The sequence below is a fragment of the Carettochelys insculpta genome, chromosome 15 (assembly GCF_033958435.1).
Source record: "Carettochelys insculpta isolate YL-2023 chromosome 15, ASM3395843v1, whole genome shotgun sequence".
NCBI lineage: Eukaryota > Metazoa > Chordata > Testudines > Carettochelyidae > Carettochelys > Carettochelys insculpta.
This window is the reverse complement of record NC_134151.1, coordinates 39,298,491-39,321,094: the sequence shown is the minus strand read 5'-3', so window position 1 is coordinate 39,321,094 and position 22,604 is coordinate 39,298,491. Positions and strand designations below refer to the sequence as shown.

The window sequence follows — 22,604 nt, the reverse complement described above, 5'->3', positions numbered from 1 at the left end:
TGTGAGAGCTCCGGCCAGTCCCCTGTGCTGCCCGGCACAAAGGGCCTTCCTGGCCTCGGCTGGCTGCTGCCTGCCCTCTGCTCCGCACTCCTGCTGGGCACCCAGGCACACGCCTCCCAGGGAGGGCCCCTGGGCTGAAGGGTCAGACTACGGTCGGCTCCGGGGGCCAGCCTCTTCAGAAGCTGCTGGGGTGCAGTGGGGGGGGGGGTCCCTTGGGAAGACCCTGGAAGTAGTGTGTCATTTAGAGAGCCGCCCCCAGCTCTCTCCCGCGCAAAATCCTGAGCTGGGAGTCGGCCCATCGATGCCCCGGGCAGCTCGTGGTACCGTGTCTCCCCATTGCTCTGGCCAACCTGGCAGAGAATGGGGGTGTGGAGCTGGGCCAGAGGGCACCGTCCTCAGCCATGCCAGCTCCCAGGGCCAGAGACCCCTGCACTGAGAAAGTCCTCACCCACCACAGCGTGGGGGGCAGGGCCAGGCTCCAGCCCCGCAGCAGCCCCAGTGCCCAGCCCATAGGACAGGGCCAGGCTCCAACCCCACCCCCCGCAGCCAGCCCCACTGCCCCAGCCCATAGGGCAGGGCCAGGCTCCACCCCCCGCACCAGCCCCAGTGCCCCAGCCCATAGGGCAGGGCCAGGCTCCAACCCCCACCCCCCCCAGCCAGCCCCACTGCCCCAGCCCATAGGACAGGGCCAGGCTCCAGCCCCCGCACCAGCCCCAGTGCCCCAGCCCATAGGGCAGGACCATGGGTCCCTGGGTGGGCAGAGGGTAGCTTTTGCCCTGGCCAGGGCTGAGGGCTGCCCGCAGGGGCCGAGGAGAGAGGGGGGGCTGGGAACCCACAGGCCCTGGCTGAGTCTGGCAGATAAGGCAGGCCCCTGCAGCAGGCAGGGCAGCCCCCCGGCCCAGCTGGGCTCTCTGCGTGGCTGGCGGCTGGCTGGCCGTTCGTGTGGGAACTCTGCCTCAGGAAGCGCGCAGGATTTACTGGCTGCACTGCAAATCCTCGCGCACAAAAGCTGCCTGTTCCCGGGACGCCCGGTCGGCAGTGCAGCCACACTTGTTTGGCCAGCAGAGCCGAGGGGATTAAGGACGATTGGTTCAGCCCTGACAGAAAAGATCAGGAATGTTAAACAATAAAACCGCCCCCAGCTGTTCTGCTCTGGCTGGGCCCCCGGCCCGCTCAGCTGGAGCCCACGCCTTGGTTCCAAGGACCCCAGCCCCCTTCGCTCCCCTGGTCCCCACCGTCGTTGGCAGAGCTGCCAGCTGCACAGCAGCCCCCTCACTGACGCAGACATGGTGGCTGGGCACAGCTCGAACTGGGCACCTCCAGCCCCTGCGCCGCCACAGGCCCGTGTAACTGTTCCCTGGCTGGGCTGTGTTACCAGTCGCAGGGTGGGGGCCCTGCATGGCCGCCCTGCCGCAGACCAGCTTGCTTTAGGGTTAGAGCTGCTGCCCCCATGGCCTGGCCGCCTCCTGCTGACCAGCCCCTGTACAGGAGGAGGCTGGTCACAGGTGCTGTTCAGCCCTCTCTTGGCCAGAGGAAACGTGGCCGTTGGCTTTGACCTCACAGGTCAGGTTTCCCAGCCCGCAGGACTCTCTCTTGCTGTGCTCTGGAGTCCGCCATTAGCAGCAGCTCCCAGCTGGCTAGGACCTGCTCGGCTGTGGGCAGGGGGGTGCATGGACCAGGCCCTGCTCGGCTGTGGGCAGGGGGGTGCATGGACCAGGCCCTGCTCGGCTGTAGGCAGGGGGGTGCATGGACCCAAGGGACCAGATCCTGCTCGGCTGTGGGCAGGGGGCTGCATGGACCAGGCCCTGCTCGGCTGTGGTTACGGGGGTGCATGGACCCAAGGGACGAGGCCCTGCTCGGCTGTGGGCAGGGGCCTGCATGGACCCAAGGGACCAGGCCCTGCTCAGCTGTGGGCAGGGGGCTGCATGGACCAGGCCCTGCTCGGCTGTCGGCAGGGGCCTGCATGGACCCAGGGGACCAGGCCCCGCTCGGCTGTGGGCAGGGGGGTGCATGGACCAGGCCCTGCTCGGCTGTGGGCAGGGGGCTGCATGGACCAGGCCCTGCTCGGCTGTGGTTACGGGGGTGCATGGACCCAAGGGACGAGGCCCTGCTCGGCTGTGGGCAGGGGCCTGCATGGACCCAAGGGACCAGGCCCTGCTCGGCTGTGGGCAGGGGGCTGCATGGACCAGGCCCTGCTCGGCTGTGGGCAGGGGCCTGCATGGACCCAAGGGACCAGGCCCTGCTCGGCTGTGGGCAGGGGGCTGCATGGACCAGGCCCTGCTCGGCTGTCGGCAGGGGCCTGCATGGACCCAGGGGACCAGGCCCCGCTCGGCTGTGGGCAGGGGGCTGCATGGACCCAAGGGACCAGGCCCTGCTTGGCTGTGGGCAGGGGGCTGCATGGACCCAAGGGACCAGGCCCTGCTCGGCTGTGGTTACGGGGGTGCATGGACCCAAGGGCCCAGGCCCTGCTCGGCTGTGGTTACGGGGGTGCATGGACCCAAGGGACCAGGCCCTGCTCGGCTGTGGGCAGGGGCCTGCATGGACCCAAGGGACCAGGCCCTGCTCGGCTGTGGGCAGGGGGCTGCATGGACCCAAGGGACCAGGCCCTGCTCGGCTGTGGGCAGGGGGCTGCTGGATCCAAGGGACCGGATCCTGCTCGGCTGTGGGCAGGGGCCTGCATGGACTCAGGGGACCAGGCCCTGCTCGGCTGTGGTCAGGGGCCTGTATGGACCTAAGGGACCAGGCCCTACTCGGCTGTGGGCAGGGGCCTGCATGGACCAGGCCCTGCTCGGCTGTGGGCAGGGGGCTGCTGGACCCAGGGGACCAGGCCCTGCTCGGCTGTGGGCAGGGGCCTGCATGGACTCAGGGGACCAGGCCCTGCTCGGCTGTGGTCAGGGGCCTGTATGGACCCAAGGGACCAGGCCCTACTCGGCTGTGGGCAGGGGTCTGCATGGACCCAGGGGACCAGATCCTGCTCGGCTGTGGGCAGGGGCCTGCATGGACCCAGGGGACCAGGCCCTGCTCGGCTGTGGGCAGGGGCCTGTATGGACCTAAGGGACCAGGCCCTACTCGGCTGTGGGCAGGGGCCTGCATGGACCAGGCCCTGCTCGGCTGTGGGCAGGGGGCTGCTGGACCCAGGGGACCAGGCCCTGCTCGGCTGTGGGCAGGGGCCTGCATGGACTCAGGGGACCAGGCCCTGCTCGGCTGTGGTCAGGGGCCTGTATGGACCCAAGGGACCAGGCCCTACTCGGCTGTGGGCAGGGGCCTGCATGGACCAGGCCCTGCTCGGCTGTGGGCAGGGGTCTGCATGGACCCAGGGGACCAGATCCTGCTCGGCTGTGGGCAGGGGCCTGCATGGACCCAGGGGACCAGGCCCTGCTCGGCTGTGGGCAGGGGTCTGCATGGACCCAGGGGACCAGATCCTGCTCGGCTGTGGGCAGGGGCCTGCATGGACTCAGGGGACCAGGCCCTGCTCGGCTGTGGTCAGGGGCCTGTATGGACCCAAGGGACCAGGCCCTACTCGGCTGTGGGCAGGGGCCTGCATGGACCAGGCCCTGCTCGGCTGTGGGCAGGGGTCTGCATGGACCCAGGGGACCAGATCCTGCTCGGCTGTGGGCAGGGGCCTGCATGGACCCAAGGGACCAGGCCCTGCACTGCCCCCACTGAGGGCTGGGCTGGAGCATTTTGTCAGCCCTGCTACGGGCCAGCTGGGCAGACAATGGCGGACGTGCAGCGCAGAGCCTGGGCTCTGCATTCTACCCCACACGGGCGCAGGGCCAGGCCACGTTTGTGCCGACAGCAGCCGACAAGCACTGCCCAGTGGTGCCGGCTCTGCCACTGGGGTCCCTGATTGCCACAGGCCTCCCATGTCCCCAGCGCTGGGGGTCCTCAGGCCCCACATCCCACACAGCCCTGCGCTCTCCCCTACCAGCTGGCTGGAGCCCCACGGGCTCGGGCAGAGGGGTGGGGCTGCGTCAGTACCATGCACGCTGTGGGACGGGCGTGCCCCCGCCGGGCCCCCCGGCTACGGTCCTCCCCTCTAGTCTCTTCCAGCCACGTGCGGGATAGATGCCCACGCGCACCACCAAAAGTCACACGAACAGCTACAGGCCCGGTGTCGATCAGCTGGGTGGCCCTGGACTGTCCCACACGGCCGGCCAGGCGCCCAGCCGCCAGGGAGCACTGCCCCCCGGCGGCTCTGCACTGCCGGCATGATGGCAGGAGACGGACAGACCAGGCTTTCCCAGCGCCTGCACACCGGGAGGTGGGGGGTCGCCCTGTGCCAGGGCAGGGCTGCCGCGCTCAGCAGGACAAGAGGGGCCCAGAGACAGCCCCGGCCGTGCCAGCCTCAGCCTGCTGATTGCCACGGCACCACCCATTCACCAGCCCTCAGCCTGGGCTGAAGGCGAGTCCCAGCCCGACTGGGGAGGTGCTGAGGCCGGCGCGCATCGCGCCCCCGCTGCAGAGAGCAGGCAAAGGGAAACCGCTGGGGACACGTGCTGAGAGGGCCCCAGAGGGGGCGATTCTTGTCCTGTGGGCACGAGCGCGGCAACCCTGAGCTGAGCGCAGCCCGTTCTCCTGGTCAGAGCCTGGTTTGCCCCGTGGCTGTGGGGCACCAGGGCCCAGATGGAGTGGGGCAGGGGAGGAGCCACCTGAGTCCCATTCTCTGGCCTGGGCTAGTCAAGCCATATCTCAGGATGACGACAAAGGGGCCCCAAAGGACAGAGCAGATGGAGTGGGGGGTCCCCAGGCCCTGGCCCCCACCCCCAGGCAGACGTGACTCTCAGCAGGGGGAACAGGGGGGTCGTTCGGCGACAGGGACCCAGCGCAGAACAGACTCACCAGCACAGGAACCAGAAGGCGTCAGTAGGATCCACCCTGGGGAGAGGAGCCCCTGAGCCGGGTCCTGGCCCCCCTCCCGCCTCTGCAGCCAGCCCAGCCCAGCCTGCCCCACTCCACAGCCCAGTTCCAGTTCCAACCTGCCAGCCCCTCCTCCGCCCCGTCCCGTTCCCTGGGGCAGGAAGGGGGCCCCGGGTTGCAAGAGCCAGGAGGGCCACTGCCTACCTGCGAAGTCATCACGCCCACAGGCCCATCTCCAGCTGTGCCGAGGAAACTCCCGGGAGCTCTTACAGGACGGCAGGAAGCACATGCAGCTCTACCGGGGTAGCGAATCCCCTCAGGCCCCATTCAGCCCAAACCGGGAGGGGTGGCGAAGCTCACGCCAGGTGTGGCCCCAGGCAGGGACGGGAGAGGAGACCAGCCCCACCCGTTAGGCCTGGTTTCCTACACACCAGTGTCGGGTCACTAAGTTCCCCTGGCTGGAGCTGGGGCTGTCAGCGCCTTTTCTCAGCGCCAGGTCTGGCCTCACTCGCCTCGAGCCGGCCTCGCTCCAGCTCCCATGCTCAGAGGTCAGCCCGGCCCAGCACCACTCTGGCCAGGCCAGCAGGTGCCCAGCCCGGCTCAGCAACCACCTCACTCTGCCCAGCGCCCAGCCCACGCTGGTGCAGCCTGTGCTGCATGGCTGGGGAGCTGGGAGCAGCCCGGCCAGCCCCTTGCTCACCCCCCAGTTTGGGGCAGCTAACGAGCCTGAGGGGAATGGCCAGCTCAGCTCCCCCCCCAGGCCCTGCTACGCTCAGCAGCTGCTCGGGACCCAGCGGCGCTGGTGGGACAGGGTGGGTGCAGGGATGGCTGCGGGGGCTGGTGATGGAGTGCTGCAGCCAGGGCTGCTTGTGGCGCAGGTGGGCTTGTGCCAGGAGCCCGTGAGGGGCCTGCCAGGTGGCGTCGGGTCGCTGGTGGCCAGGGCCCTGCAGGGCCCTCCCACTCACTCAGCCACACAGCAGGTGCTCCTGGACAGGGGCCCTTGCCCAGCTCAGCCCTCTGCTGCCCAACGCCCCAGAGGCTGGGGCGCCTGCAGTGCCATGCGAAGGGGCCTTGGCCTGTGCACCTGGGAGGAAACAGCCCACGCGGGGCGCAGCAAAGTGGCGGGGGCCAAACGCAGCGGCCGCTGAATCCCCCCAGCTTCCATTAGCGCTCCGGGGGCACCGCCGGCCCAGCCCTCCCACCCCACCCCCACTCCGAGTCCCTCTGGGCGGGGTGGCCCCTGGCTGCTGGCTGGGCGCCCTCCTGCACCAGCTGTGCCGAACACATTGGTTCTGGTGCACCGGCAGACAGCTGGGCTCCTCCGGGGCACAGAGCCAAGGGACAGGGCAGGGTCACAGCTGCGGGCTGGCCGGCTGCCTGAGCCACCCCGGGTGTGTGAGCGTGGGGGGCAGCTGCCCCCCGAGGGAGAGTGCCGGGCAGCATGGGTCCTACTGCTCCCCCAGCAGGGCCGCCCTGTCCCCTCCAATCCATGCCCAGGGGGGCGGCGGGAGGGACACCTGGGGGGCAGGAGCCCCCCCCGAGTGCAAACAGGAGTCACCTACGCACAGGGGCCAGGGAAAGAACAGGGCTCCTGGCCCGGCCCAGCAGCCCTGTCTCCCCGGAGTGCAGGGTGGGCACTAAAGGAGTCTGGTGTCACTTACACGAGAGCGCGGGCCCATGCGCCCAGCCCCACCTGCTAGCACAGCCGTGCCCAGCCCCAGCGCCAAGTGCCACCACCCAGCCCCACCCCCTCACGGAGGGGGTTGGACGTGGGCAGGCCCCAGGAGCGGACGGGTGAAGCGCAGGCCGTTGCTGTACAGTCAGTGCACCTGCAAAGGGCTGGGCCCCCCCCCCACCGCACGGCGACCTGTCCCGCAGCTCAGGGGCAGCTCCTGGGAGCCCCAGGGGGTTGATGAGCAGGTGGTGGCCTGGAGCCCCGTGGGTCCCAGCCCCCTGCAGCCTTAGGGAGACCCAGCTGCCGAGGTCCTGGCTGGGACCGGTGAAGGGCCGGGGGGAGATGAGAAGAACCGAGCAGCACCTGTGGGCGAGGGCTCATGGGGCACCCACGGGTGTGTGCAGGCCACAGCCCTGCTGGGGAGGCTACCCCCCCCCCAGCTTGCCCATCAGAAGCTGGCTCTGCCCGGCCGTGCAAACCCCCCATGTGCTCGGCCTGTGCGGCCGCGTGGGACTCAAGGCACTTCCCGCATGCAGGGAGACGGGCGGCGCACCTCACACCCGGCCCTAGCCCTCTGCCAGCACCTGCAACAAGCACCCCTTGTCGCTCCACGGGCCCAGCCACCCCAGGCACCTGGCCACGACCGCATGACCTGCTGGGGGTCCCCGTGGTCCTCCCCAGACTCCTCTGCATGGCTGTCAGCTGCACAGCAAGTGGGCGCTGTGGCTCTGGGCTGCCCTGATTGACGTTTGCTCCGTACCTGGACCAGGCCCCCAGCACTGGGCTCGGGGCTCCGAAGGAGCAGCCACCTCCCTCCCTGCAGCAGGGCAGCTGCAGGCCCAGCCCCAAACACACCCGGGTCTCCCAGCAGCCCGGCAGACGGCCGGAGTCGGGGCCGCTGCTAGCCCAGGGCCCCTGGGCTGCCCTTCCCTGCCTCCCCCAGCTAGAGGGAAAGGGAAAGCGGGGCTGGCAGCCACAGCTGGGGCGTGAGGGGGAAAGAGGATCCTGGGGCTAAGGACCCAGTGAAACCCAACCCTGCCGAGCCCTCGGGGGCCTGGTGAAACCAGAGCCCAGCAGGGACAGGACAGCTGCAGCCCCTGCTGCTCTGGGCGGAGGAGAGCCAGGCCCCAGCAAGGCGGCTGAAGCTGGAATTCACCCGCAGAGCTGGCGCTGCCCTGAGCCCCCTGGCAGCCTGTCTGCCCCCCTCTTGCCACGGTGGGGCACTGGGGAGGGGCGGGGGAGGGGCAGGCTGCCTGGCCCAGCCTGGGAGCTGGCTGGCAGCTGCGGGATGTTTCAGGGGGACGTGGCAGCGGAGTTCACGGTGGCTTAGTGCAGGGGCGGCTAAGGCAGAGCAGATGGGGCAGCACTTTGTGCACACCAGACACGCTCCAAGCCGCCGGCGCAGATGGAACGGGAGCCCCCAGGGCACGGCGTGGGCTGGGACCCAGCAGAGGCAGCCCCTCGTGGAGCACCGGGCTCCCAGCTGCGCGGCCATGGCCTGGCTCTCTGCCCCCGCCGGCGGAGGCGGCTCTCCGGGGCCCAGGCAGCACCCCTGGCCACACAGCCAGCAGCGATTCTGTGCCTGCCACCCCTGGGCAGGACTGGCCCCTCTGAGCAGGGGGACTGGCTCCCCAGCCTGTGCCCACAGGAGGCTCTGGGCCAGCGCCAGGCCCCCCATCACTGCTGAGGGGGAGCTTTCCAGCCCTCCCAGCCGCTTTCCCACGGCATTCCTCCCCTCCCCACATGCCGCATCAGGGGCTCAGGGCAGTCCCTGTACCCTCCCCGCCCCAGGCAAAGGGAACCACAGGGCTGAGCTCCTCTGCAGCCCATGGTCAGATAGCCCAGCGACGGGCCCGGCCCCCGGGCTGCCGAGCCCAGTCAAGTCCCTACCCAGCTGTGGCACAAGGCCAGAGGGGGTCCGACGGGCAGCAGCAGGGCCAGAGAGCTGGCCGGGAGCAGCCCCACACAGGGCAGGAGGCCCAGGCAGACGTGATGCTGAGGAAGCAGCGCAGGGCGAGGCAGGAGGGGCTCGGGGAGACCACGCCAAGTCCCCATCCTCCTCAGAAGGGCCCATGTGCATAGGGCAGCAGCCCCACCCCCCACCCCACGGCACCGAGCAACCTCCAGCCAGAGGCTCTACTGCAAAAATAATTTATCCAGGTGACAGTTCACGTGCATTAGACGCTATGTACATAAATACTCCCTGCAGCTGTGCTGGGTGGGCGGGCGGGGGCTGCTCCCAGACGCAGAGCATCACCACGCCCTTAAGGACAGCGGGCGCCCAGGGCAGCCCCTCCGGGCAGCAAGCCCACAGGCAGGGCTCCATGCCCCTAGCTCTCTGTAGGGCAGGCTGCAGCGGAGGCGGGGGGCTGTCGGGAGCAGGGTCAGCTGCATGGGGTGTCCTGGAGAGGGCTCTGGTGCCCGGGCACAGTGACTGCTCCAGCGCCCTGTGGCAGCGCCACCATTGAGCTGCCTTTCTTCCCAGCCCCTGCCCGACCACCAGTCCCCCAGCTAAGCCCCTTGGGCAGCTCCCTGCCCCGGTGCCCTCACGTCTTCCCGCTGCGGTAGGAGAAGAGCCCGGGGGCACCGGGCAGGGGCTCGTGGGTGAAGACGGAGTCGTCGGAGGAGCAGGTGCTGGCGGTGTCCTCGCAGGAGGGCGAATACTGCTCGAAGGGCATGGACAGGTCCAGGTACTGCAGGGGAGAGAGCCGTCAGCGTGGCGGGGAGCAGCCCCTCCGAGGCCGGGCAGAGCCCCCAGCCGCCCCCCGTGCCACATGGCCAGGGCCGCCCGTGCTCTCACCCACCTCCTCCGAGACGGCCGCCAGGACTTTGTCCAGCCCCTCCACCAGCTGCTTGAAGGTGGGGCGCTGGGAGGGGGCGGCGTGCCAGCACTCCCTCATCAGCATGTACCTGCAAGGCCGGGGGAGCCGTGAGTGCGAGCCAGGCCCCAGTCCAGCCCCCACCACGCAGTTCAGCCCGGCCCGGCCCGGCCCCCGCAGCCCCCGCTGCTCAGCCCGGCCCGGCCCGGCCCCCGCAGCCCCCCTGCTCAGCCCGGCCCGGCCCAGCCCCCGCAGCCCCCCCTGCTCAGCCCCCGCAGCCCCCCCTGCTCAGCCCGGCCCAGCCCAGCCGCCGCCGCCCCCGCTGCTCAGCCCGGCCCAGCCCAGCCGCCGCCGCCCCCGCTGCTCAGCCCGGCCCAGCCCAGCCGCCGCCGCCCCCGCTGCTCAGCCCGGCCCGGCCCAGCGCTCACAGCTCAGGGGTGCAGTTGGAGGGCTTGTCCATGCGGTGCCCTTCCCGCAGCAGCTTGAAGAGCTCCTCCACCGGGATGCCTGGGTAGGGCGAGCCCCCCAGCGTGAAGATCTCCCACATCAGGATCCCGAAGGACCACCTGGGACACAGCAAGGATCAGGCCCAGCGTGGGGCTCGGGCACCAGCCCTGCAGCTCCAGGACCGACAGGGCCCTGCAGCCCCAGGGGCCGGCGCGGAGAGTGGGGCCCTGCTCCTCCCTTGAGCGCCATGTCTGTGTGCGCCCCCTCCCCCCCAGCTAGTCTGCTACCCCAACCCCCAGCAGCCCCCTGCAGCCCCTCGGCCTAGGCCCAGCGACCCCTGCCCCCTGGCAGCCGCTCAGCCCGGCACCCCCCCCAAACCCCCAGCAGCCCCTCGGCCCAGCACCCCCCAGCCCCTGCGACCCCTGCCCCCCCAGCAGCCCCTCGGCCCAGCACCCCCTGCAGCCCCTCGGCCTAGGCCCAGCGACCCCTGCCCCTTGGCAGCCGCTCAGCACGGCACCCCCCCAAACCCCCAGCAGCCCCTCGGCCCAGCACCCCCCAGCCCCTGCAACCCCTGCCCCCCCAGCAGCCCCTCGGCCCAGCACCCCCTGCAGCCCCTCGGCCTAGGCCCAGCGACCCCTGCCCCCTGGCAGCCCCTCGGCCCAGCACCCCCCCAAACAGCCCCTCGGCCCAGCACCCCCCAACAAGCAGCCCCTTGGCCCAGGCCCGGCCCCACTCACACGTCGCTCTGGTGCGTGTACACTCGATCAAACAGGGCCTCGGGTGCCATCCACTTCACCGGCAGCCGGCCCTGCGGGGAGACTGAAACCCTCAGCCCCCAGCCGCTGCAGTGAGGTAACCAGGCCCCCACACCGGCCCCAGCCCCGCACTCACGTTGCTGGTCTTTTTGTAGTAGTCAATGTCGTGGACGTCGCGAGCCAGGCCGAAGTCGGCGATTTTCAGCACGTTCTCGGCGGTGACCAGCACGTTGCGGGCTGCCAGGTCCCTGTGGATGCACTGCAGGGCAGGGGGGCTGCTGCAGCCGGGGGCTGGCCAGACAACCTGGCTCCTCCACAACCCCCGGCCTGCACGTGGGCTGGGAGTCTGCTGCTCCAGGAGCCGCCCGGCACAGCGGGCTCCCCACCAGGGCACCAGTGGGGGGCACACACCCTGGGGACTCCCCAAACACCGAGACCCCGAGGGAGCTCCCAGGAGCTGCTCCCAGGTGCTGCCACTGGAGGGGTTGGTGGCACAGGCTGGGCCCTCAGCTGCCTGCTGGGGTCCCGCATTCGGCAGCACACGGCCCTGCTGCCCCCCAAGGCCCTGCAGAAGTGCTGGAGCAGAGCAGCCCCCGCCCCCTCCATGGCCTACTGGGCCCCCAGTCGCAGCCCGAGCCCTGCCTCACCCGCTTCGACTCCAGGTACTCCATGCCCCGGGCCACCTGGTAGCAGCAGGAGACCAGGTCCTGGAAGGAGAGGGACTCCTCGGGCCCCGCGTAGCCGTCCACGGCATAGTCGGGTGTTGGGGGGCGCCGGGCGCGCAGGTATTCCCGCAGGTTCCCCTTGGCAGCAAACTCCACCAGCACAAACAGCGGCCCTAAGGGTGGCACCGTCAGCACCGCCTGCCTTGGGAGGGGGCCCCGGGCCCGACTGCCCCCGCAACACACAGAGCCCCCCTCGAGGGGCCCCGGGCCCAACACGCACAGCCCCCCTGGAGGGGCCCTGGGCCTGACTCCCCCCCCAACACACACAGCCCCGGGCCCAACTCCCCCCCCGCAACACAGCCCCCTCATGGGGCCCCAGCCCGACTCCCCACCCCCCCAACACAGCCCCCCTGGAGGGGCCCTGGGCCCATCTCCCCCCCAACACACACTGCCCTCCTGGAGGGACCCTGGGCCTGACTATACCCAACACACACTGCCCTCCTCGAGGGGCCCCAGGCCCAGCTCCCCCACCCACAACAGGGCCCCCCTGGAGGAGCCCTGGGCCCGGGTCCCCCCCAGCACAGACCCTGGGGCCGCCCAAGCACTGCCTGCTCTGCCCCCACTCAGAGTTCAGCAGCCCCCAGCATGGCCATGGCCCCCCCCATACCCTCCCAGCATGGCCATGGCCCCCCAATACCACCCCCCCCGCGGCACACAGCCGCTCACCGTCCTGCGTGCAGACGCCCAGCAGGTTGATGATGTTCTTGTGGTTGTCCATCAGCTTCATCATCTCCACCTCGGAGACCAGGTGCGCCAGGTCTTTGTCCGTGGCGCTGTCTGGGACACAGGGAGAGGGAGGCTGCGGGCGGGCGGGCGGGCGGGGGGGCAAGGGCCTGGCCAGGGCTGCGCCAGGAGCACCCGGCCCTGGCACCCGCTCTGCACAGCTCTTACCTTTCAGCATCTTCACCGCCACCGTGAGGGCCCTGTCCGGCCGGGCCCTGTCCAGCCCATAGGCCTCCGCGCGCACCACCTGCCCGAAGCAGCCCTCGCCCAGGGGCTTGCCCAGCACCAGCCTGCGGGGAGACACCCGTGAGCGCCGGGCCAGGCCCGCTGCTCCCCACCCTCTGCTGGGCAATGCGGAGCGGCACAGAACACCGCCTGGCAGCCTCCCCGCCTCAGCGCCCGCATGGCACTGGCTGGGGGCGCGGGGCTGAAAGGCTGCAGGGTCGGCACATCACAGCCACACGTCACGGGGGCGCCCCCCCCAGGTGACCCCCCGCCCGGGCCTCACGTCACGGGGGCCCCCCACCAGGTGACCCCCCGCCCGGCCCTCACGTCACGGGAACCCCCCGGTGACCCCCCGCCCGGCCCTCACGTCACGGGAACCCCCCGGTGACCCGCCCGGCCCTCACGTCACGGGGGCCCCCCACCAGGTGACCCCCCGCCCGGCCCTCACGTCACGGGAACCCCCCGGTGACCCCCCCGGCTCTCACATCACGGGGGCCCCCCACCCAAGGTGACCCCCCCCGCCCGGCCCTCACGTCACAGCCTTTGAGCGAGCCCCCCGGGACCTCCCCAGGGCCCTACTTGTCTCGGGGGAACTCCCAGGTGGGGTCCAGGGGCAGGTCGCGCTCCAGGAGCCCTGGCAGCATGGGGGCGCAGCTGGACGAGAGGCGAGTGACACGCACCAGGGATGCGCCGGACTTTCCTGAGCAGCTCGAGTCCAAGGAGAACTGGGGGAGAACCCAGGGGAGTTGCTGTCAGCCGCAGGCCTGGCTGGGGAGCGCGGGGGAGGGGAATCGTGGGACAGGGTAGAGCTGTGGGGCAGGGTTTCGTCCAGCGGGCTGGGGAGGCGGAGGGGTTGCGGAGTGGGGCTTGGCCTGGCGGGTGTGGGGGTGAAGCTGCTGGGTGGGGCTTGGCCCAGCGGGTTGGGGCGGGGGGGGGGAGTTGCCAGGTGGGGCTCGGCCCGGCGGGTCGGGGGGGGGGTGAAGTTGCTGGGTGGGGCTCGGCCTGGCGGGTCGGGGGGGGGGTGAAGTTGCCCGGTGGGGCTCGGCCCGGCGGGTCGGGGGGGGGGGTGAAGTTGCTGGGTGGGGCTCGGCCTGGCGGGTCAGGGGTGGGGGTGAAGTTGCCAGGTGGGGCTCGGCTTGGCGGGTTGAAGTTGCCGGGCAGGGCTCAGACCACTGGGCTGGGGGGGGGGCGTTGCCGGGTGGGGCTCGCTCAGGAGCCTCGGGGGGAGCGTTGCCAAGCGGGGCTCGGCCGGGTGGGTTGAAGTTGCCGGGCAGGGCTCAGACCACTGGGCTGGGGGGGGGGGCGTTGCCGGGTGGGGCTTGCTCAGGAGCCTCGGGGGGGGAGCGTTGCCAAGCGGGGCTCGGCCGGGTGGGTTGAAGTTGCCGGGCAGGGCTCAGACCACTGGGCTGGGGGGGGCGCTGCTGGGCGGGGCTCGCTCAGGAGCGTCGGGGGGGAGCGTTGCCGGGCGGGGCTCGGCCGGGTGGGGCAGGGGAAGCGTTGCCGGGCAGGGCTCGCTCAGGAGCATCGGGGGGAGCGTTGCTGGGCGGGGCTCGGCCTGGCGGGTTGAAGTTGCCGGGCAGGGCTCAGACCACTGGGCTGGGGGGGGCGCTGCTGGGCGGGGCTCGCTCAGGAGCATCGGGGGGGAGCGTTGCCGGGCGGGGCTCGCTCAGGAGCGTCGGGGGGAGCGTTGCCGGGCGGGGCTCGCTCGGGTGGGTCGGGGGGAGGGTTGCCGGGCGGGGCTCGGCCTGGCGGGTCGGGGGGAGGGTTGCCGGGCGGGGCTCGGCCTGGCGGGTCGGGGGGAGGGTTGCCGGGCGGGGCTCGCTCAGGCGCGTCGGGGGGGGGGGGGTTGCCGGGCGGGGCTCGGCCTGGCGGGTTGGGGGGAGGGTTGCCGGGCGGGGCTCGCTCAGGCGCGTCGGGGGGGGGGTTGCCGGGCGGGGCTCGGCCTGGCGGGTCGGGGGGAGGGTTGCCGGGCGGGGCTCTCTCAGGCGCGTCGGGGGGGGGGGGGTTGCCGGGCGGGGCTCGCTCAGGCGCGTCGGGGGGGGGGTTGCTGGGCGGGGCTCGGCCTGGCGGGTCGGGGGGAGGGTTGCCGGGCGGGGCTCGCTCAGGAGCGTCGGGGGGGGGGGCGTTGCCAGGCAGGGCTCGCTCGAGCGCAGGCTACAGCCAGGTAACAGTGCAGGGCAGCGGTGCGCAGGTTCTGAGGAGAGCCGGGTCCTCGCAGCCCCGCACAGCACCCCCCGGCCCCGGCCCCGGCCCCGGCATGCACCTGGCGGATGAGCGGGAACTTGGAGAGCTTGTGCACGGCCAAGGGCGCCAGGGGCTGCTTGCTGGGCTGGCTCTGCATGCGGCACAGCACCACGATGACCACGGCCATGGCCACGGCCAGGGAGCCTGACGTGTAGATGACAATGTCGGTGTAGCTGGTCTCGGGGGCCTCCAGCTCCCGCCCCTGCTCCTCTGCGGCAGAGCGAAGCCAGTAAGCTGGGGCTGGGGGCCAGCCCTGCCCCCGGGCTAGCAGGTCTCTGGCCCTGCCTCCCCCCCGCACCAGGGCAGCTGGGACGAGCTGCCCCCGGCCCCTTACCTGGCAGCACAGTGAGCCAGGCTGACTGGTGGGACAGGCCGATGGAGTTCCCGGCCAGGCAGGTGTACTCCCCAGCATCCTCCTGGGAGACGTTGTGCAGGAACAGCACCTCCACCTCTGAGCTGTTAATGTCGGCTGTCTGCGGGGCGAGCTGCCGCGTCAGGGACCAGGCGCACAAAGGCCAACGCCCCCACTGAGGCCCAGGCCTGCAGAGCTCCCCGCTGCCCTGGGCTCTAGCCCCTCTCGCTAGGCCTGCTCCCGCTGCTCCACCCATCCCATGCCAGCTCGTGCCATCCCTGGAGGGGGTGCTCCGGGGCACCCACCCTCGCCGGCCTGGCGCCGGTGCTCACCTTGAGCACCTGGACGTAGGGCACCCCGTCGGGGCCGTAGCTGCTGCCGTTCACCTCGATGTGCCGGAGCCACTGGATGTGGGGCTGCGCATCGCTGTACACTTTGCAGAAGAACTCCACGTCGCTGCCCACCACCGCCGTGGTGTTGGCCGGCAGCCCCGCCTGCAGGATGGGCCGGTGCGGGGACCTCTCTGCGCCGGGAAGGGAAGAGAGGAGCCACTGACAGACGGGCGCCCTCTGAGCCCAGGCAGGTCCCTGCACCTGTGTACCCCAGCTCCCCTGTGCCCCCCAGCTGCTCACTCGGTGCCACCCTCAGGCCAGGGGCTCCTGCCCGTCCGTCCCTCTCCCCTCTTGGCCTGGGCATGCAGGCTGTGCCGCTCCAGATGCCTTGCCAGCACCGCAGCCCAGCCAGGACTTCCGCCACCCACAGCAGCCAGAAGGGGGGCGGAGAGGCGTGCGGGGGAGGTCCCGGATGGGGGTCAGTTGGCCCTTGAAACATCAGCACCCAGACGACCTCCAAAGCGCTAGGAAGCTAGAGGATCAGGGCCGGCACCCAGGCCTCTGCTTTGCTCCCCGGCTGCCTGAAGATGGGCCCCTCCTCATGTTCCCCGTGGCCACTGGTGACAGCCCTGAGGGCTGCGCAGGGAGCCTCAGCACCCCATGCCACGCCCCGCCCCGGCTCACCTAGCACGTCCAGCAGGTAGCTGTAGCGGATCCTGCCCACCTGGTTCTCCACCAGGCAGGTGTAGTTGCCGCGGTCGGAGGGCACCACGCTCTCCATGACCAAGCTCCAGTGCTGGGGCCGCAGCTGGAGAGAGAAGGGGACAGTCAGCCGGCGAGGGCAGGCAGCTCTGAGCCCGGAGCTGGGGGGACAGGGGAGCTGAGCGCCGGCGGGCGCCAGGGCTGGCTCACCCGGATGCCGCCGATGCGGTGCTCCCCCCGAAACTCCTGCCCGTTCTTCAGCCAGCGGATGCGGGGGGTGGGGCTCCCCGAGGCTGGGCAGCGGAACTTGACCGTGTTCCCTGCGGGGACGGCGTGCAGCCGCTTGTCCATCCGCTGCGGGTGTGTCCAGTACGGTGCTGCGGGATGGTGCCCGAGGCACAGCCCTTAGCCCCAGGGCCTGGCGCTCGCCTGGAGCTGCACTGCCCACCCGCTGGGGCCGCTAGGAGGGGGCTGGAAAAGCCACTGGGAGGGCGGGCGGCAGCAGCATGGCCCTTGCCCAGAAACAGGCCAGGTGCAGCCACAGCCAGCCACCTGCCATGGTGCCAGCAGAGGGGACGAGGTGCCCGGCACATGGCGCCTGCTGGGAGCGGCACAGCCATGTTCCTGCCCAGAGAAGCCGGGGGCAGGTGCCCGGCAGCTCGAGGAACCCGGCCTCTAGCTCCCCCCTTGCCCGGCTGCCCCGGACTGACCTCTGCGGTACGCGGGCGCCTCACGCGAATCACCCAGAGAACCGTCCCTGTGGCTGTCTTCGTCGTCATCACCAGACGCCAGCGAGTCTGAGGGGAGGCACCGGGCAGGATGAGCCCCCGGCCCAGCACCAGGGAGCAGGGCAGCCTCCTGAACTGCCCCAGGCTCGCCCAGCAGGGGGTGCTGTGGGGAGCTGCCACCCTCGCCCAGCAGGGGGCGTTGTGGGGAGGTGCCACTCTCGCCCAACAGGGGGCGCTGCGTGGAGCAGGGCGCGTGGGGGGTGCTGGCTGGGTGGGTGGGGTGTTCCCAGGCATGCTGGCCCCAGGCTCGCCCAGCAGGGGGTGCTGTGGGGAGCTGCCACCCTCGCCCAGCAGGGGGCGCTGCGGGGAGCAGGGCGCATGGGGGGGTGCTGGCTGGGTGGGGTGTTCCCAGGCGTGCTGGCCCCAGGCTCACCCAGCAGGGGCGCTGTGGGGAGCTGCCACCCTCGCCCAGCAGGGGGCGCTGCGGGGAGTAGGGCGCGTGGGGGGTGCTGGCTGGGTGGGGTGCTCCCAGGCATGCTGGCCCCAGGCTCCCCCAGCAGGGGGCGCTGCGGGTGCAGGACAGGGCCACGGGCAGGAACGCTGGCCCCCGGGGCACTGCAGGGAGCAGGGCAGGATTGCTGGGGGCAGCTAGAGAGGAACACCTGCTGCCTCTGGGCCGGGAGTGCTGGTGCTGCTGGGCCTCATACCCACAATGGAGACGGAGAAGTTGCGCAGAGCCTGTCCCGTGTCCTGCACCTGGCACACGTACAGCCCCGAGTCCTCATAGGCGACTGCTGCAATCTCCAGCGTGCTCTGCCACATGTGCACGCGCCCGCCAGGCGAGAGCCGCTTGGCGTCCTTGTACCAGGTGACAGCCCGGCTGTGGTTGGCACCGCAGAGAAGCTGCAGCACACTCCCGGGGTCCAGCAGGAGGTGCTGCTCCTCTGCCTCATGCAGCGCTGCCAGCAAGGGGGGCACCACTGAGCGCCAGGGCCCAGCGGCCGCCACTCATCCCGCCACCACCCAGCTCAGCAGCCCACGCATGGGGACGCCCTGCGGGCAAGCCAGCCATGTGCCAGCCTCAGCCATCCCACCCGCTGGACGTGCTCCTCCCACACTTGCAATGGGCCAGCTGGGCCAGGGGGCAGCATGGCCTGCGGTGGTACAGCCCTGCCCTTGGCAGCTGCTGGGAGTGCCAGGCCTTACTGCTGCCCTGGGCCCCATATGCAGTTGCCCGAGGAGCCAGGCCACAGGGCCCACTGCCTCCTTGCCTTGCAGCTGCCACAGCCAGGCCCTGGGAGGCCAGCGCCGGGAACAAGGGCTGAGGGGCTGGATCCCAGAGCCAGGCTGCCCGTGCCATTGGCTCCCCTTGCCAGAGGCCCCAGTGTCCAGTGCCCAGTGTCACACTGGGGGGGCCAAGGGACCAGGATCCCCAGTGGGCACAGGCACCATCACCCCTGCCCCAGTCTTCTGCCACCGACAGGCCCTGACTCCATGCTGGCCCCCTCCACGCCTTCAGTTGAACCCCTGCCCGTCCCCCTGCCAGGAGGCAGCCCTGTGTGTGCCCAAACAACGGGTTAACAAGCCTCCCCAGCTCCACAGGGCACCCAACCAGCCCTGTCCCCTCGGCCATTTGAGAGGCCCCATTGGGCACCTCTGGCTGCCAGGCACAACGGCTCCTCCCCGACAGGCCCCCTTAATGGTCTGCTGGCCTCTTGTGGGGCCCGTGTCCCGCCCCCAGCCCCACTCGAGCAGGGAGTGCCTGGGGTGGCTGCTGTCCCACAGCACCACAGAGCAGCTTTCAGAGGGTTGCACACTCAGCCGCCTGCAGCACTTCCTCCCTCCCTGGCCCCGACCTCGCCGGCGCTCACAGCTGCTCCGCAAACCCGACACCAGGAATCGCGCTCCAGAAGGCCCCGGCTGTCCCTGGCCAGGCCAGAGGAGGGTGGTTCCTTCCCATGTGGCCGGGTTCCACTAGCCCAGTGCAGTGAGTGCAGCTGGGGGGAGGTGGCTGTCCTGCCCTAGAATTCACGCTTCACATGCGACGAGGCCCAGGGAATCCCTGGGGAGCACCCCCAAGCCGGGTCCCTCTACACCAGAGCAGCCATAGGCCCTGGTATGGCAGGAGGAACGCCCGGAGCCTCAGCCCACCTGCAGCCAGCAAGAGGGGCTGCACCGCAGGGCCCTGCTTGGGGATGGGCCAAGCTACCCACAGCTGAGGCCTCTGAGAAGCTGAGTTGGTGCCCCTGAGAACCCTTCCCCCACGGGCTCACAGCACCACCAGTGCCCCCTCGCCCAGTCGCCACAGAGCTGAGGGACCTTTGGCCTTGCTGGGCGCCCCCAGATCCCACCCAGGTCTGCTGCAGGCAGGGACCGGGGTCCAGGCAGCATGGCCTCCTCCACAGAGCGAGCCAGGCACCTCCCCAGCCAAGCGGCCGCTCACTGCTCTGCCGACTGACCTGGCCTGGCCGCAGGGAGGCTCAGCCCCGCGCCGAGCCCGGGGAGCAGCAGCAAGGCTCCGTCCTCCCCGCAAGGGAGCCACGTGCTTCCAAACATCACCAGTGCACAGGCCACCGCTAGGGACACATTCACTCGCCTGCCCTAGGGCCGCGCTCCCCCTGCCCCGCCGCCTGCTGCACCGGCTAGCTGCCAGGCACTGCGCAGCGCCCCCCGAGCCCCAGGCACCAGGGCAGTCGGCCCCCAAGGTCTCCTCCCGCCCCCGGCAGATGCCCAGCCCGTCCCGGCCTCCGGCTTTTCCTACCTGGCTCCAGCCTCCGCCCGGCGGCACCGGTGGCTTGTGCCCACGTCGTCAGCGCCGCCAGGAGGCCCAGGAGGGCGCACGGCAGAGATGGGGGCATTGTCCTGCCCTTCCGCGCAGGGCTGAGCCCCCTGCCCAGGCCTGAGCCCCCTGCCGGCGACACAGGACAGAGGGTCACGCTCTGTGCCAGCCCCAGGCACCCAGGTGACCCCTTCCATCCCGCGCCACCCGGACCGGGGCGGGGGAGCCTGGCAGGAGGGGTAGGGACCTTGGCCTTGGGCCCGCAGGGGGTAGGGACCCTCACCGCACCTGGGAGGGGTCCCTGAGCGCCCTGCGGCCCAGGGCCAAGGCCAGTGGCCCCGCTGGCACCGGGCTCCACCAGCGGCCGCCGCGGGGCTCGGGGGCAGCGCCTGCGGAGCCGGGCACCGAACCGCCGCTCCAGGCACCACCCCCGCGCGGGTTAATGGTTAATCGGCCGGGAAAGGCTCCCGGCTGGTCACAGATTTACAGACCCGCCGCGCGGCGCAGGGCAAAGTCCGGCCCGGCCCTCGCCGCCCCCGCCAGCGCCCAGCTGCCCCCGGCCCTCGCCGCCGCCGGCCCCCCCGCCAGCGCCCAGCCGCCCCCGGCCCCCGCCACCCACGGGCCCCCTCGCCCCTTCCAGCCCCCCGCGACCCGCACGGGGAAGTTTCCCTTTTCTGCTGTCCCGGCCAAACCCGGCGGCTCCGCGCTCACCGGGGCCGGGGCCGGGCTGCCCAGCCGCGGGGCTCTAGGGCCGGGCTCCACGGCTCCGCATCCCGCAGGCTGCGGCCGGCGCCGGGCTGCTCCTTCCCCGCAGCTCCCGCCTGCGGCTGCAGCAGGGCGGGCGGCGCGGAGCGCTCGGGTTACACCCGGGCCAGCAAGGCCCGCCCCCGGCCCGCCCCCGGCCCGGGTCAGCCGCGTGCCTCCCCCGGGAGCCGGCCGGGCCTGGCCGCGCAGCCGGGGGGGTCCCCGCCCATGTGCAGGGCCCGGGGGGCGGGGAGCGGCCCCCGAGCCGCCTGACTCAGCCCCTGGCACCTGCTCCGCCCGCCCCAGCCGGAGCCCAGCAGCGGGAGCCTACCTGGGAGTGGCAGCCCGGGGCGGCGCCTCCTGCCCCTGCCGGGTACTTGCCGGGGCAGCCGGCCCGGCCTGGGGAAACGGGGAAGGGAGCAGGCCCCCCCCGTGATCATACTCCCCGGGGGCCAGGTGGGGGCCTGGCCCTGGGATGGACCTCACCCCGCACACGCTGGCCTGGCCAACCTCCCCGGCCCCAGCAGCGGCTGCAGGGCTGGGGCTCTGAGCCTCCCTGGAGGGCGGTTTGGCCCAGGGGGGCCCGGCCTGTGCTAGGGCAGAGCTCAGGGGCTGGTGGGGCTGCGAGCTGCACCGCTGCAAGGCAGGCGGTGGGCGCAGCAGCTGGGCGGGCGGCCGAGGGGAGGCAGGGCCGGGGGCCGTGCTCCGTGGGCGTTCTGCTGGGGGACGGGCGGCCGGGCACACTCGGGCTGATGCAGAGGGCAACACCCAGAGCCTCCCCCACACCCAGCCAACCGGATCCCTGCGAACCCCCTCAGAGTGAGCCCAGCCCCCCCGGCCCCACGCTCCCAACCTGCAGCCGCCGGCCCCGGGGCCCTCCTGCGGCTGCACCTTGCTGGCTGGTGCGTGCGGGGCGGGTGTCCGGCTGTGCCCTGCTACCTGGGCTCTGGGGCTCTGCTGCGTGAGCTCGGGTGCTGCGGCCTGTGCCCCCCCACGTGGGGGCTGGCCCAGGGCCCTCCCTGCAGCATGGGGCGGGCTCCAGCGGTGTTTGCACAGACTCTGCTGGGCCCTTCCCTAGGCCCCCCACCTCCCAGAGCCGCCTGGCCCAGGGGAACCTGCACCTGGGGTGATGGGGTTAGAGGGGAGCCCCTGCTGTAGCCTTGTGCCTCCCTGTGCCCTGGCTGCCACTGGCCGGACTCCACCTGAGCAGCTCCCCCCACCCCCAGGGCCCCTGCCCAAGGCACAGGGTTTAGCTCCCCGGGGAAGAGCTGAGCTGCATGGCCTGGGCCTGTCCCACCGGCAGCTACGCCCGCCCACGCGTGCTTAGGCCCTGGCAGCCCCTTTCTCACAGGCCCGGGGGCCCATACTGTTACTGTGCCAGTGAGAACTGGCCCACGCAGGCTGCTGCTGAGCTGGGTGCCCACCCCCAGCACCTGAGGGCTGGTCCTCACTAGAGAGGCAGATGAGGGGGGCCACCCCCAGTGTCGTGGTGGGGGGCCCCGGGCCCAGCCAGGAAGACCTGTGGTGCTTAGCAAGATGGCCCCTGTCCTGGGAGCCCTGTTTAACCCCTCAGAACACACAGGACCTTTTGCTTGAGGCCAGCAAGAACAGGGAAGCAGCAGCATGGGCCCAGCCTGGGGTCATGGGAGGGGTTTGATGTCCCAGTGCCCTGGCCAGCCTCTGGGGGTGACTGCAAGGTATCAGCCAGGCACTTTGCGGGTGCACAGACACCCAGACACACACACACACACACCCGTGCACAGACATCCACAGAGAGACACACACAGGGAGGCACAGAGACACACGTACCCCTATGCACAGACACAAAAACACAGGGACACCCAGAGACACACACACTCTCATGCACCCGCGCACAGATACCCAGAGGCACACACACACCAAGAGACATGCACAGAGGGACACACACTCACACAGAGGGACGCACATACAAACAGACACGTAAACACATAGACACCCCTCCCTACCTCCCACTATTTGCAGGGCTGACCCAGGTGGGGCTGTGTCGGTACAGCCAGGGGGCTCTGCCTGACGCCCGGGTGGGGCTGTGTCGGTACAGCCGGGGGACTCTGCCTGATGCCCGGGTGGGGCTGTGTTGGTACAGCCGGGGGTCTCTGCCTGATGCCCGGGTGGCGCTGTGTCGGTACAGCCGGGGGACTCTGCCTGATGCCCGGGTGGGGCTGTGTCGGTACAGCCGGGGGACTCTGCCTGACGCCCGGGTGGGGCTGTGTCGGTACAGCAGGGGGACTCTGCCTGACGCCCGGGTGCGGCTGTGTCGCTACAGCCGGGGGACTCTGCCTGACGCCCGGGTGGGGCTGTGCCGGTACAGCCGGGGGACTCTGCCTGACGCCCGGGTGGGGCTGTGTCGGTACAGCAGGGGGACTCTGCCTGATGCCCGGGTGGGGCTGTGTCGGTACAGCAGGGGGACTCTGCCTGACGCCCGGGTGGGGCTGTGTCGGTACAGCCGGGGGACTCT

At 71.4% G+C, this 22,604-nt stretch overlaps 1 protein-coding gene across 7 annotated transcripts; it reads right to left on the bottom strand.

The window, feature by feature from the left end:
- Positions 1-8,676: 8,676 nt before the first annotated feature.
- FGFR4 (fibroblast growth factor receptor 4) lies at positions 8,677-20,197 on the bottom strand. Of its 7 annotated transcripts, none has more exons than XM_075010175.1 (18): positions 20,078-20,197; positions 19,349-19,495; positions 17,250-17,546; positions 16,570-16,656; positions 16,070-16,236; positions 15,842-15,965; positions 15,158-15,348; positions 14,808-14,946; positions 14,493-14,683; positions 12,809-12,954; positions 12,173-12,294; positions 11,948-12,058; positions 11,204-11,394; positions 10,693-10,815; positions 10,539-10,609; positions 9,783-9,920; positions 9,340-9,445; positions 8,937-9,228 (listed from the first exon to the last, which is right to left on the bottom strand). In XM_075010175.1, the coding sequence occupies exons 2-18, from the start codon at positions 19,443-19,445 to the stop codon at positions 9,082-9,084; spliced, it is 2,448 nt and encodes an 815-aa protein (XP_074866276.1). In that variant the 5' UTR covers positions 19,446-19,495; positions 20,078-20,197; the 3' UTR covers positions 8,937-9,081. The 7 variants fall into 7 exon arrangements, with proteins under 7 accessions (XP_074866273.1, XP_074866275.1, XP_074866274.1 ...); XM_075010178.1 differs by having other exon boundaries at positions 17,295-17,546; XM_075010172.1 differs by lacking the exon at positions 9,340-9,445 and having other exon boundaries at positions 8,677-9,228.
- Positions 20,198-22,604: the final 2,407 nt, after the last annotated feature.